Consider the following 16076-nt stretch of genomic DNA (forward strand, 5'->3'; position numbering starts at 1 on the left):
TCCAATTCATTGATGGATATCAAATAAAGCAGTGGCGCTCGCATTGAACCCTCGGGAACATAACTGCTTGTCATCCCACAGTCTGAAAATCAACCATTTACTGCAAGCAAATTGGACTAGCCAGGTTTCGGAGTGGTCCGAAAGCCTGTTTTGATGCTCTATAATTCTGAGACTCTACTTAATTACCTTGAGCCAATCTTTTTTTTAAACCCATGCTGCGTCAACCACTTTGGTCCATGTGTCTCAATGTTGCTGTTCCCAATGTTCTCCAATATAAACGGTTCATTTTAGATTACCTATTTCATCCTTGCGCATGTCCTTCATCTTATCTATGGTGAGTTTCTTTTCCTCGAGCTTTGTGAGCACGTGACCCGGCAAAACCGAGAACTGGCGTAATGGATTGCACCATCCCCATAATCTCCTGTCAATAATCTTGCATAGATTCAACAGCTTGTACGTCATCGCAGGCCATTTCTTTCGCAAAGAAACTTCAAACAGCGCCCGGACAATACGAGCTGCATTCTACAAACGCAATGAAGAAAGAGTCCAATAAGTGATTGAAATTTCATTTAACAAAATACACTCTCAGATGTAAAATTAAATTACCTGCATTGATATTAGTACTCACTGACTTATCATATCAATTCATCAAATCTCTGATTAAATAAATGAATTTTATTATTAATAACATGCATGTCAAATGTTGTAAAGATTCTGTCAGCTTGTTTCAATACAGATGATGCCTTAAAATAACTCCCTCTTAATTACACCAGCAACATTCAAATATTATTGCATTTTTACATTTTCTGAAAATGGACAACATAGTTACTCTACAGGAAGAATATTTTGATTGTATTTAAGAACATAAATTTAAATTCCATGCACAACTCTTGTATATTCTTGAAAACTGTCGAGGGGTAGGTTAAATTACGACTAGTTTCAAGATGCACAACTTCCATTGTTTTGGGTGAGATATTTACTCACTCATTCTACTTCTCTAGAAATAGCAAAAGTAAAAGTTAGAATTTTTAAAGGAAAAAAAATATAGAGAGAGGAGTCAAGATATCAACCTGCAAAGTTAGGCGATCAATACCCATTACCAGCATTTGTCAGAATACCTGTAATACTTTAGGAAGGATGTAATAGCATTAGAAACAGAGGAAAGAAGATTAGCAAGGATATTACCATTACTGGTTAATTATAGTTGAGCTGAATCAACCAACAGGATTTGTTCTCTTTTAAATAAAGGAGATTTAGTGGAGGCGTATAAAATTCTAAGAGGCCAAAGCAAGATACTTATGCACATATGAATAAGAAGCGGGAGTAGATCATTTGGCCCTTCAAGCCTCTGCTGCTGTATAATTAACTGACCATAAACAACCTTCTTTCCTTTCCAGGCAGATTAATAATTAGAGCCACAGATTCAATTTATTTGCTGGAAGGAGTTGAAGGAAAATGTTTTGACCCTATGCAGTGGGAATCTGGAATGCAAAGCAAAACTCTTACTTTAAATATTTCTGGAGCAGACCCGTGACCTGCGTGGGTTTTCTCCGAGATCTTCGGTTTCCTCCCACACTCCAAAGACGTACAGGTATGTAGGTTAATTGGCTGGGTAAATGTAAAAATTGTCCCTAGTGGGTGTAGGATAGTGTGAATGTGCGGGGATCGCTGGGCGGCACGGACTTGGTGGGCCGAAAAGGCCTGTTTCCGGCTGTATATATATGATATGATATGATATGAGACCTTGAAGTGTCACAACTCATCATACAAATTAAGATTTGGTAACTAGGACCAACCCTAAAAATAGCTCTATTTTTTGTTGGCATGAATGTTTAGGGCCAAAATGTGATTTTCTATGGCATTGTTCTACAATTTTTATATCATCTTCCTAGATCTCAATAAAGACACCAGCTATCAAGAATTTGAAGTGGGATAACAAATGTAAAACATCAGTTGAGGTTGCGGTTTACTTGTTGAACAAAATTGGGAGAACTCTTCATTAGATAATAACTACTTGTATTAATACATCATAAAGTAGTAGAACCGAGTACTTGGCAGGAGATTTAAGGATTTGACACCAAATACAACACAATTAATCAAAAGGAGGTTCAAAGCCATTGATTTAGGAAGTTGTCAAAAAAAGAAAAATGGACCCAGGATTTAGGGAGGAAATTATAGAATTTAGCTTAACCACTGAAAGCACAGACATTAATAGTGGAGTAATTTAAATTGACAATGTGCAAGAGGTAGGATGGGGTGAGATCACCAAGGGATTGAAAACAAGGACAATAATTCTAAAATTAAAGCAATACTTAATTAGGGCGGTCACGGTGGCGCAGTGGTAGCGTTGCTGCCTTACAGCGCTTGCAGCGCCGGAGACCCGGGTTCTTCGATCCCGAGGACGGGCGCTGCCTGTACGGAGTTTGTACGTTCTCCCCATGACCTGCATGGGTTTTCTCTGAGATCTTCGGTTTCCTCCCACGTTCCAAAGACGTACAGGTTTGTAGGTTAATTGGCTTGGTAAAAGTAAAAAAATGTCCCTTTGTGTGTAGGGTCGTGTTCGTGTGTGGGGATCGCTGGTCGGCGCGGACCCAGTGGGCCGAAGCGCCTGTTTCCGCGCTGTAGGAAACAGCGATCAACCTGAAGTCGTTGTGCACGTGGGCACGAATGACGTCGGGTGGAAGAGGAAGGAGGTGCTACAGCGGGAGTTTAGAGAGTTGGGAAAAACGCTGAGAAGTAGGACGTCGAAGGTAGTTATCTCTGGACTGCTACCGGTACCTCGTGCTGGTGAGGCCAGGAACAGAGAGATAGAGGGTATGAATTTATGGCTGAGGGACTGGTGCAGAGAGCAGGGATTTAGATTTCTGGACCACTGGGATCTCTTCTGGGCTAGGGGTGACTTGTACAAAAGGGACGGGTTGCATCTTAACAGCAGGGGGACAAACATTCTGGCAGGCAGGTTTGCTAGTGTGACACCTGTGGCTTTAAACTAAGTAGTGGGGGGGAGGGGTTAACAAATTGTGAATATGAAGATGAGGTAAAAGGGAATACAGGAGATATTGCAAAAGACTCTCGGAAGAATGGGAACAGAAGTTCTAGAGCGGAAAAGAAATTAAGGGCAGGGCCAATTGTGAACGATGTGAGAGGGGAGGTAAATACAGAAGTTAAAGTGTTGTACTTAAATGCGCGTAGTATAAAAAATAAAGTGGATGAGCTTGAGGCTCAGTTAGTCATGGGCAAGTATGATGTTGTAGGGATCACGGAGACATGGCTACAAGAGGACCAGGGCTGGGAACTGAATATTCAGGGGTACACAACGTATAGAAAAGACAGACAGGTGGGCAGAGGGGGTGGGGTTGCTCTGATGGTAAGGAATGATATTCATTCCCTTGAAAGGGGTGACATAGAATCAGGAGATGTTGAATCAGTATGGATAGAAATGAGAAATTGTAAGGGTAAAAAGACCCTAATGGGAGTTATCTATAGGCCCCCAAACAGTAGCCTCGATTTAGGGTGCAAGTTAAATCAGGAGATAAAATTGGCGTGTCAAAAATGTAATGCTACGGTGGTTATGGGAGATTTCAACATGCAGGTAGACTGGGAAAATCAGATTGGAAATGGACCCCAGGAAAGAGAGTTTGTAGAGTGCCTTCGAGATGGATTCTTAGAACAGCTTGTACTGGAGCCTACCAGGGAGAAGGCAATTCTGGATTTAGTGTTGTGTAATGATCCTGATCTGATAAGGGGACTAGAGGTAAAAGAGCCATTAGGAGGCAGTGATCACAACATGATAAGTTTTACTCTGCAAATGGAAAGGCAGAAGGGAAAATCGGAAGTGTCGGTATTACAGTATAGCAAAGGGGATTACAGAGGCATGAGGCGGGAGCTGGCCAAAATTGATTGGAAGGAGGCCCTAGCAGGGAAGACGGTAGAACAGCAATGGCAGGTATTCCTGGGAATAATGCAGAGGTTGCAGGATCAATTTATTCCAAAGAGGTGGAAAGACTCTAAGGGGAGTAAGAGACACCTGTGGCTGACAAGGGAAGTCAGGGACAGCATAAAAATTAAGGAGAGGAAGTATAACATAGCAAAGAAGAGTGGGAAGACAGAGGATTGGGACTCTTTTAAAGAGCAACAAAAGTTAACTAAAAAGGCAATACGAGGAGAAAAGATGAGGTACGAGGGTAAACTAGCCAATAATATAAAGGAGGATAGCAAAAGTTTTTTTAGGTACGTGAAGAGGAAAAAAATAGTCAAGGCAAATGTGGGTCCCTTGAAGACAGAAGCAGGGGAATTTATTATGGGGAACAAAGAAATGGCAGACGAGTTAAACCGTTACTTTGGATCTGTCTTCACTGAGGAAGATACACACAATCTCCCAAATGTTCTAGGGGCTGGAGAACCTAGGGTGATGGAGGAACTGAAGGAAATCCACATTAGGCAGGAAATGGTTTTGGGTAGACTGATGGGACTGAAGGCTGATAAATCCCCAGGGCCTGATGGTCTGCATCCCAGAGTACATAAGGAGGTGGCTCTAGAAATAGTGGAAGCATTGGAGATCATTTTTCAATGTTCTATAGATTCAGGATCAGTTCCTGTGGATTGGAGAATAGCAAATGTTATCCCACTTTTTAAGAAAGGAGGGAGAGAGAAAACGGGTAATTATAGACCAGTTAGTCTGACATCAGTGGTGGGGAAAATGCTGGAGTCAATTATAAAAGACGAAATTGCTGAGCATTTGGATAGCAGTAACGGGATCGTTCCGAGTCAGCATGGATTTACGAAGGGGAAATCATGCTTGACAAATCTACTGGAATTTTTTGAGGATGTAACTAGGAAAATTGACAAGGGAGAGTCAGTGGATGTGGTGTACCTTGACTTTCAGAAAGCCTTCGACAAGGTCCCACATAGGAGATTAGTGGGCAAAATTAGGGCACATGGTATTGGGGGTAGGGTACTGGCATGGATAGAAAATTGGTTAACAGACAGAAAGCAAAGAGTGGGGATAAATGGGTCCCTTTCGGAATGGCAGGCAGTGACCAGTGGGGAACCGCAAGGTTCGGTGCTGGGACCCCAGCTATTTACGATATACATTAATGACTTAGACGAAGGGATTAAAAGTACCATTAGCAAATTTGCAGATGATACTAAGTTGGGGGGTAGTGTGAATTGTGAGGAAGATGCAATAAGGCTGCAGGGTGACCTGGACAGGTTGTGTGAGTGGGCGGATACATGGCAGATGCAGTTTAATGTAGATAAGTGTGAGGTTATTCACTTTGGAAGTAAGAATAGAAAGGCAGATTATTATCTGAATGGTGTCAAGTTAGGAGGAGGGGGAGTTCAACGAGATCTGGGTGTCCTAGTGCATCAGTCAATGAAAGGAAGCATGCAGGTTCAGCAGGCAGTGAAGAAAGCCAATGGAATGTTGGCCTTCGTAACAAGAGGAGTTGAGTATAGGAGCAAAGACGTCCTTCTACAGTTGTACCGGGCCCTGGTGAGACCGCACCTGGAGTACTGTGTGCAGTTTTGGTCTCCAAATTTGAGGAAGGATATTCTTGCTATGGAGGGCGTGCAGCGTAGGTTCACTAGATTAATTCCCGGAATGGCGGGACTGTCGTATGTTGAAAGGCTGGAGCGATTGGGCTTGTATACACTGGAATTTAGAAGGATGAGGGGGGATCTTATTGAAACATATAAGATAATTAGGGGATTGGACACATTAGAGGCAGATAACATGTTCCCAATGTTGGGGGAGTCCAGAACAAGGGGCCACAGTTTGAGAATAAGGGGTAGGCCATTTAGAACGGAGATGAGGAAGAACTTTTTCAGTCAGAGGGTGGTGAAGGTGTGGAATTCTCTGCCTCAGAAGGCAGTGGAGGCCAGTTCGTTGGATGCTTTCAAGAGAGAGCTGGATAGAGCTCTTAAGGATAGCGGAGTGAGGGGGTATGGGGAGAAGGCAGGAACGGGGTACTGATTGATGGTGATCAGCCATGATCGCATTGAATGGCGGTGCTGGCACGAAGGGCTGAATGGCCTACTCCTGCACCTATTGTCTATTGTATCTCTAAACTAAACTGAACTCGAAAAGGAGTAAATGTGGGTGATCGCATGTGAGCTGAAAAGGCGAGTTTGGATACATAAACCAGAATCTTGGATACTTAAAACACATGAGCTGAAAATTTAAGATGGCCACAGAATTGCAATGATTTCAAATATTAACAGCCACAGAAATCTGCCTGACGTGGCATTTTCAGCATTTCCTCATATAATTTCAAAGAAGTGAAATGACTGTGGATTCGAGTAATGAGATAACAGAGATATGAATGAGAATTTTGCTAGTTGCATACGCATTCCTGGGATTGGGATATCACTGGAAATATCAGCATTTATTTTTTTATACTTAATTGTTCCTGAATTTGAGAGGCAATTACCATATTGACAGGTAGCTTCCTTCCCCATGGAGTGAGGATTAGATGTTTTTTTTCACAACAATCTGGTTGTTTAAGGTCATAAGGAATAGGAGTAGAATTAGGCCATTCGGCCCATCAAGTCTACTCCGCCATCCTATCATGGCTGAACTATCCCTCCCTCTTTACCCCATTCTCCTGCCTTCTTCCCATAACCTCTGATGCCTGCACTAATCAAGAATCATTCTACCTCTGCCTTAAAACTATCCACTGACTTGGCCTTCTGTGGCAAAGAATTCCACAGATTCACCACCCTCTGACTAAAGAAATTCTTCATCTCCTTCCTAAAAGAACGTCCTTTAATTCTTTTTTTTTTTAAATATTTTTTATTTTTGAAAAGCATATGTACAAATAGAAATAAAAAAACACATTTGTTACAAAGTTCTTACATAGCTTCAATTTTTAAATTTTTGAAGAGAGAAAGTAAAAATAAAATAAAAAAACTATAAACTTGGGGAGAGAGAATAAGAGGGTTAAAAAAAAAGGATCTAACAATAAAAATTAAAGGGAGTAGATCCGGGAGACAATAACCACAGTTGTACATCCAACCCCTAACTCAAGTTTCAACTTTTAATTTAAATTTTTTATTTTAGTCCTGTGCCAAACCCATTTACTTTTCTAAAAATTCAATAAATGGAGACCATATTTTTAAAAATAACTCAGGTTTGTCGATTAAGGCAAACCTTATTTTTTCCAAATGCAGGGTCTCTGTCATTTCCATAGTCCACATTTTAATTGTGGGGGTTATTGGTTTTTTCCAAAATTTAAGTATTAATTTTTTCGCAGTTATTAGACTGTAATCAAGAAAATGTACCTGACTTACTGTAAAATTTGTAGTATGTTCTGATAATCCTAATATAATTAATTTTGGGTCCATATCTAATTTTTTATTAATAACTTTAGAAACTATTTTAAAAATCTCCAACCAGAAGTTTTGCATTTTTATACAAGTTACAAAAATATGAGTTAAATTAGCTTCTTGAAATTGACATTTATCACAAATAGGAGAGATACTAGGAAAAATCCTATTTAATTTCGTCTTCGAATAATGTAATCTATGTATTATTTTAAATTGTATTAAGGAATGTCTAGTATTCAATGAACATTGATGTATATGTTGTAAACTTTCATCCCATATATCTTGCATTATAAATTGATTCAATTCGTCCTCCCATGCTCGTCTATAAGATTCTGATGACGGAATGTCCGAACGTCCTTTAATTCTGAGGCTATGATCTAGACTCTGCCACTAATGGAAACATCATCTCCACTCTATCCGAGCCTTTCACTATTCTGTATGTTTCATCCCCCCTCATTCTTCTAAACTCCAGCGAGTACAGGCCCAGTGCCGACAAATTCTCATCATAGGTTAACCTACTCATTCCTAGGATCATTCTTGTAAACCTCCTCCGGACCCTCTCCAGAGCCAGCGCATCCTTCCTCCGATATGGTGCCCAAAATTGCTCACAATATTCCTTACCAGCGCCTTATAGAGTGTCAAGACTATCTCTTAGTTTCGAAGTTAATGCTTCCAAAATGTGATTTTTTTCAAGTTACAGATTTACTTAATTACCTGAATTTAAATACCCTTGGTGAAATTTGTACTCATGTTTCTGGATCAATGGTCCAAAACTCTGGTTCCTTCTCTAGTGACTTAAAAACTATGCCACCCTTCCCTGAGATGTTATGAAGGTGAAAATGGACAGTCTTTTGCGATAGCAAGATCATGCCAGGGTCAAACACAACCTTAGGTCTCAAACGGCATGGTTTCGTCCTTGAACAAAAAAACAAAATGTTGGAAGGACTCAGTGGATTAAACAAACATCTGTGGAGGCAAAAGGTGCAATTTGAGATCCTGAATCAGGGCCGTCTTTAGACAGGTTTCAAAGGCAGACAGGAATTTGACTGGTCGACCAAACGTGGCACTTCTGAAAGTGCAGCATTCCATCAGTTTGCCATTGACCTCAGTGCAAGTTGCAATGAGCAAGGTAGGTTGGAGGTGTGATATAAAAACAGAAAATGCTGTTAATACACAGCAGGTGACACAGCTTCTGGAATGAGAACTACAGAGTTACCATTTTAGGACAATCACCTTTCATCAGACCTGCTGACCATTTACAGCATTTTCGGTTTTAATTTCAACTCATAATTACTGCTGTTAAATTATAAAGGAACCTAAATTAAGATGAAACTGTTGCTGTGGCATGTTTTGGTTTATGTAAAAAAAAATGATAAGAATAAATTAACTGTCATGAGTGGTTTTGCAGATAGTGAAGATGGTTGTGAAAGACTGCAGCAGGATCTGGATCAATTGGCCAGGTGGGCGGAGGAATGGTTGAGGGAATTTAATACAGAGAAGTGCGAGGTGTTGCATTTTGGGATGTCGAACAAGGGCAGGACCTACACAGTAAATGGTGGGCCTCTGGGTAGTGTTGTAGAGTAAAGGGATCTAGGAGTACAGGTGCATGGTTCCTTTAAGGTCGAGTCGCAGGTAGATAAGGTGGTCAAAAAGGCTTTTGGCATTTTGGTCTTCATCAATCAGAGTACTGAGTATAGAAGTTGGGAGGTCATGTTGCAGTTGTATAAGACGTTGGTGAGACCGCACTTAGAAAATTGTGTTCAGTTCTGGGCACCATATTATAGGAAAGATATTGTCAAGCTTGAAAGGGTTCAGAAAAGATTTATGAGGATGTTGCCAGGACTAGAGGGTGTGAGTTATAGTGAGAGGTTGAGTAGGCTGGGTCTTTATTCCATGGAGCCCAGGAGGATGAGGGGGAGTCTTATAGAGGTGTACAAAATCATGAGAGGAATAGATCGGGTAGATGCACAGAGTCTCTTGCCCAGAGTAGGGGAATTGAGGACCAGAGGACATAGGTTCAAGATGAAGGGGAAAAGATTTAATAGGAATCCGAGGGGTAACTTTTTCACACAAAGGGCGGTGGGTGTATGGAACAAGCTGCCAGAGGAGATAGTAGAGGCTGGGACTATCCTGTCGTTTAAGAGACAGTTAGACAAGTATATGGATAGGATAGTTTTGGAGGGATATGGGACACTTTTAACTGGGACACTTTTAACCAATGTGGGTAAGTTGGGCCGTAAGGTCTGTTTCCACACTGTATCACTCTATTTGGAGAAATGGCAACTCAGCACAGCTGTTTCCAGATATTAGCATGGTTTATACAAAAAAAAAACTTCAGAAAAGAAAATTTATTCTGAATTTGGTGAATGGGTCACATTTAAGCTTCTACGTTTCTGTCTTGTACAAATGCAAATGCACTTTTGCATAAGTCAATAATTAGCTAGGGGCAAAAATCTGGTTACTGTTTGTCACATTCTATTTTTCTATTCTTTCAAATCATTGACTCTTAACATAAGGAACACTGACATAGTGACAGGCTGAGAGTGGAGCAATCATCTTCTTTAAAAATAAACTGTGGAGGAACTTAGTGAGTCAGGAAGCTTCTGAGGAGGTAAATGGACAGATGACATCTGAAGAATGGTTGTGTAGAAGGAACTGCAGAAGCTGATTTAAACCAAAGATAAGACAAAAAATGCTGGAGTAACTCAGCAGGACAGGCAGCATCTCTGGAAAGAAGGAATGGGTGACGTTTCAGGTCGAGACGGGTTGTCAGGTTCAAGATCATCTATTCATTTCCCTCCATGGATGTTGCCTGAACTGTGAGTTCCTCGAAATGTTTGCTTTTTGCTCAGCAAATGTAGTCTCTTGTGTCTCCAGTAATTGCATTACTTCAATACTAACATCATGCTCATGGACATTTGCCTGTAACGTTCCAGCAACTAAGAATATCATGGTTCTCGTTCATATCCAGAGCACATGACAAATAAACTCTCTTGGTCTGCTGGCATTCAGTATGGGGACTCGGCAAAAACCCTGTGACCAAACGTCTTGTGAATGTACCTTGCATTGCACTAGGTATGGTTTTGTTAAATTATTGACAATATTTATTGAACTATCTCTCAAACTAATAGGATACTTAAGCATCACTCAAAGTTTAATATATCTGACTTTCTTTGGATATTCAAGACAGATCTTACACTGTGCAGATCAAGTTATACCCTTATTTCTGACCCTTCCAAGACATGAAATATATAACAGCTCAACTTCCTTTCTGTACGTGAATAAAGTGTAATGTTCTCAAGAAAGTAACTAGATGACAGCATAAACTCCGAGGAAGTAATAAAGTGGCCATGGTTTGATGGCATGCCAGCACTGAAAAGAAAACATATTTAATTAGAAAAAAAACAATGTCAGGTATCCAATGTAGTTCGATTGTGCCAGTTGTTAGCATTTGTGCTCCACTAACTACCATAGTAGCAATTTACTCAGTAAACAGGCATACTAAGTTTGCAAATCCGAACTTGATATGTTGGTGTAAACGGCCTACATGGACCATACACATTTTATTCTTCACTGGGTAGCTACCCAGATGTTCAGGGCTGGCTCCAATGACCTCTTACGTCCGTTTATTAGTTTCAACAAATTTCGAACTTACTTTTCCAATTTCAGGATAACCTGAAAATCTTAATTTTCACATTATTTCAGCTTAATTAAAATCCACTTAAAAACCTACAATTAAAAAAAAAAAAGAAAATGCTTCCTCCTCTATCAAGCTTTATCGAATTATTGAATTTTACAGCACTTGTGATCCATTGATTTTATACTTGTTTTTAAAACCGTATCATTTGGTCTTATTTCCATGATCTTTCAAGTATTTCAGCTCTATGCAAAAAGTAAGGATTCTGCTTTTCACAGAATTTTTCTTCGCATGACATTAAAACAATTCTTTGAATTTCTCATAACTTTGTCACTGAATTTATGCTTTTTCTTTCTGATGCATTAATCATATTTCTCAATTTGCCAAATGAAAAGGACCTAATGTCACTGGGCTCTCCTCATCCTTAACTTGACTAGTTAATATCTCCTGGATAAACCCATTGACCTTGGCCGACCTTCCTGAGAAAAGAAACATCAAACTGGATACCATTTTAATTTTAGTCCAATTGTCTAACTCTACTTTCTTCCCTTCTGTGGATTTGAAATATGGTGCCTATCCTATCAATACCTCTCATGTGGCGGCTCCCAAGGGTCGGGCCATACTACTACCGACCCCTCGGCACGGGAATGGACCAGTCCCGGGAGGCGGTCCTGGACGCAGGTATATAAGGGCAAGGTTTGGGCGCCAAGCCATTCCGGCAGACTAGACCCGTCTGAGACCCACGAACCAATAAATATACCTTCCCAAAATACCTGGCTCCTTGCCTTTATCAACACGCTACATTGGTGACCCCGACGTGATGAGGCCGTGTCAATTGACCGCCTGAAGCCGGCCCACTTAGACATCGACCAACCGGTGCGGGTGGCCCGGCCTCGCCCACGAGGTCGCCCCCCTTTGCGGGTCCCACCGCCTGTCTCTCCAACTGTGCCTCCGCCGGCCCCTCTGTCGACCGATTACCGTACGCGGTCCGGTCGGGTTGTGCGACCACCAGTGCGTTTCGTGCCTCCGGATCTGGGGGGGGGTACTGTGGCGGCTCCCAAGGGTCGGGCCATACTACTACCGACCCCTCGGCACGGGAATGGACCAGTCCCGGGAGGCGGTCCTGGACGCAGGTATATAAGGGCAAGGTTTGGGCGCCAAGCCATTCCGGCAGACTAGACCCGTCTGAGACCCACGAACCAATAAATATACCTTCCCAAAATACCTGGCTCCTTGCCTTTATCAACACGCTACACTCATGACATTATAAACCTAATAGATCTCCCTCAACCACTGATGCCCCAGTGAAAATAATCCGTTTGTCAAACTTCTTCTAAAAGAGCCTCTCCTGCACACTTTTCAAATCCTTCCTCTAATGGGACTAGCAGAACTGCATATTCCACATGCGGTCGAAGTTCTATAAAAAGGGGTAACATGACTTCCTGCACCTTACGCTCATAGCTCTGGCCATTAAAGGCAAGATGTGCATGCTTTACCACTTCATCTAAGTGTGTAACTACTTTCAGGGAGCTATGGACCCCAAGATCCCTCTGTACATTCATTCTGATTAGGGTCTGGCCATTAACTATATACTTTCCCCTTATTTGTGACCTCCCAAAGTGCACCATATCACACTAGACCAGATTAAACTCCATCTGCAATTTCTCTGCCTTTATCTGTAACTGATCTTCACCCTGCTGTATTTTTCTTCTTCGCCTTCTTCACTGTCCACAACTCCACCAATGTGTTGATGATAAACATGCAATGAAAACTAAATTATAGCTTTCAAAAGAATTTGTAAAGGTTGGAAAGCTTTTGCCCATTTTCTTTTCATTTTTCTTTCATAAGCCTCATAGAACTCTGAACAGTGTGGATTGAAGAAAGTTGTTATGATCTCCAACAAGATGATGAATCCTGCTGCAAGCAGCAGAAGAAATATTTTAAGGCACATTATTAACCGCTCTTCAAATTCTCCAACTGTGGGAAATCTTTCTTAATGGGTTAAAATATGAAGCATAAAGATCTGAATCCTCATCGAGGATGGAATTGTGCAGCATCATAATATTTATTGAGGGAAATGGATCTGCTTCCGAGATCTTACCTGAGCAACATATGCAGTGTCAGAAATGAGTGAGAAGCAGTCCAGCTCGCCATGGCTAATGTAAGTTTGGAGAAGAATGTTCACTTTTCCATAGGTGTTCTCGACTCCGCCTGCGACAGACAGCTCACAGTAATTGCACAGCAGCTGATCGAGCTCCTCCAATTCCTCCTCCCTTACCTGCAAAAACACAAAGAAATTCAGTAAATTTAATGGCAGGATATGACTTGGCAAGTAGAATTAAAAACACAGAATCTAATCTTAATACCAAAAAAACATGCTAGCTAAACATTCCCAGAATCAATTTCCCTACAGTATTTTTGTAAAAATGTTCTTTTCCTATTACCAAAAAAATAGTTGATGTCATATATTCAGGTTATTCAGGAGGGGGGAGGGGCAAAGAGAGAAGAGAGCAGAGAGAGAAGAGGGCAGAGAGAGTGGGGGCAGAGAGAGTGAGAGGGGCAGAGAGAGTGAGAGGGGCAGAGAGAGTGAGAGGGGCAGAGAGAGCATGTGGGACAGAGAGAGAGTGGGACAGAGAGAGAGTGGGACAGAGAGTGAGAGGGGCAGAGAGAGCATGTGGGACAGAGAGAGAGTGGGACAGAGAGTGAGAGGGGCAGAGAGAGCATGTGGGACAGAGAGAGAGTGGGACAGAGAGAGAGTGGGACAGAGAGAGAGTGGGACAGAGAGAGAGTGGGACAGAGAGAGAGTGGGACAGAGAGAGAGTGGGACAGAGAGAGAGAGTGGGACAGAGAGAGAGTGGGACACAGAGAGAGTGGGACACAGAGAGAGAGTGGGACACAGAGAGAGAGTGGGACAGAGAGAGAGTGGGACAGAGAGAGAGTGGGACAGAGAGTGAGAGGGGCAGAGAGAGCATGTGGGACAGAGAGAGAGTGGGACAGAGAGAGAGTGGGACAGAGAGAGAGTGGGACAGAGAGAGAGTGGGACAGAGAGTGAGTGGGACAGAGAGAGAGAGTGGGACAGAGAGAGAGAGTGGGACAGAGAGAGAGAGAGTGGGACACAGAGAGAGTGGGACATAGAGAGAGTGGGACACAGAGAGAGAGAGTGGGACAGAGAGAGAGAGAGTGGGACACAGAGAGAGTGGGACAGAGAGAGAGAGTGGGACAGAGAGAGAGAGTGGGACAGAGAGAGAGTGGGACAGAGAGAGAGTGGGACAGAGAGTGAGTGGGACAGAGAGAGTGGGACAGAGAGAGAGAGAGTGGGACACAGAGAGAGTGGGACATAGAGAGAGTGGGACACAGAGAGAGAGAGTGGGACAGAGAGAGAGAGAGTGGGACACAGAGAGAGTGGGACAGAGAGAGAGAGTGGGACAGAGAGAGAGAGTGGGACAGAGAGAGAGAGTGGGACAGAGAGAGAGAGTGGGACACAGAGAGAGAGTGGGACACAGAGAGAGAGTGGGACACAGAGAGAGAGTGGGACAGAGATTGGGGGACAGAGAGAGATTGGGACACAGAGAGAGAGTGGGACAGAGAGAGAGTGGGACACAGAGAGAGTGGGACACAGAGAGAGGGGGGGCAGGGAGGGGGACAGAGAGAGAGGGGGAGACAAGAGAGAGACACAGAGGGAGAGAGAGACGGAGAGAGAGACGGAGAGACAGAGAGAGACACTTAAGTGGTTAATTATGGTGTTCCAGCATTATGCAAATAGAAAACCAAAGTGGTTTCAAGTGATGTGAAAAACTCCCAAAATAATTCAATGCAATAGCATGATCAGCAGTATTGGAAACAGACGAAAGGAGGAACAGGTTTTATGCTATTTGTTGTTGTTTGTTGTTGTTTTTATTGTCACGTGTGCTAGGTTATAGTGAAAAGCTTTGTACGCGTGCTGTCCACTCAGATCATACTACACATGAATTCCATAAAGCTGTATATGGGTATTTCAAAGTACATCAGATAATGCAGGGAGTAAAATATTAAAGTGCAGGAGTAAACAAAAAATACAAATGCAATGAGAGAGGTTGGCAGATCCTAAACTTGCGAGAATGTATGTATTTCTTCTTTTGATTAATTTTGAAAAGATTCAGCTGGTGATAATGATAAAAAAATACATGACATGTCAAGCAGACATCATTGCAACGCTTGCAACACATCTGTAGTTCTCCAGTGCTAAACAGATATCCAGTGCCGTATGTTAATAAATACAATCGAGACAGTGGTAAAATAAAATCTAGGAAATTAAAACTAAATACTCCTTTCTCTGCTGGCAGTCAAAATTCTAAATGAAAGGAATCGCGCCCTTAACCCCATTCTGATTGCCATGGAAAATATACAATTTGCTTTCCAATTACAACTTGCAAAGTTACACGGTTGGTGTGAGTAACACAACTGTCACGATTGGTGCAGCTGAAGGCATTTGCTTTAGGGAACATCGCCTTAGAAACTCTTCGACAGTTGGAGAGGAACATTAAATTGATAATAAGCAATAAAGCAGTAGATACTTTCTCAAGAGTTTGCCACCTCAAACTTCAATGGGGCACGAGGCCACGGCACTGTATACTGCAGAACAGGCCCAACACAATTAATGTGGTGAAAGTCTTTGCTTCCATGTGAAGGTCTGGTTCACATTAGGTTTCAGGTCTGGTTCACATTAGGTTTCAGATCTGGTCATGGGAATGTGATCTGTGAAGGAAAGAGGCCTGGCAAGGAGGGAGTTATTATTGAGGGATGGCTATTAATTGAGCTGAGAGGTGGGCAGGGGGTGGGGGGGGGGACGGGACGGGGGAGGAGAGAATGATCTCCAGAGTTTTGCTGGGGCATCAGGGAAAAGGAAAGCTGCAATCAGTTGCTTGTGCATGTGCAGGTGGAGTCAGGTCACAATTGATTTTTTGGGCAATGACGGTCAAGTTCACAGTTGGGTTGGGAAAGGGTGTCATGACTAATTCCGGGAGTGTCTGTGGGAAAACCGCCATGAAGGTCTCATGCAAGTCCACTTTAATGACAAAGCAGATATCACAGTTTGTAGGCGATTGTTTCTTAATAGGTAGTCCATGTTGACCTC

At 42.3% G+C, this 16076-nt stretch overlaps 1 protein-coding gene across 3 annotated transcripts in view; it reads right to left on the reverse strand.

The window, feature by feature from the left end:
• ascc3 (activating signal cointegrator 1 complex subunit 3) overlaps nucleotides 1-16076 on the reverse strand; it is a 328254-nt gene that overhangs the window by 132890 nt on the left and 179288 nt on the right. For all 3 annotated transcript variants that reach the window (XR_013547292.1, XM_078399847.1, XM_078399848.1), the window contains exons 20-21: nucleotides 13065-13241; nucleotides 297-522 (exon numbers count right to left, since the gene is read on the reverse strand). Coding sequence is in view for 2 of the 3 variants with exons in the window: in XM_078399847.1 (XP_078255973.1) it covers nucleotides 297-522; nucleotides 13065-13241 (403 nt within the window). In the remaining variant the exon portion in view is untranslated. The remainder of the gene's footprint in view (nucleotides 1-296; nucleotides 523-13064; nucleotides 13242-16076) is intronic.

This window comes from Rhinoraja longicauda, chromosome 5, assembly GCF_053455715.1.
Source record: "Rhinoraja longicauda isolate Sanriku21f chromosome 5, sRhiLon1.1, whole genome shotgun sequence".
Classification (NCBI taxonomy): Eukaryota; Metazoa; Chordata; class Chondrichthyes; order Rajiformes; family Arhynchobatidae; genus Rhinoraja; species Rhinoraja longicauda.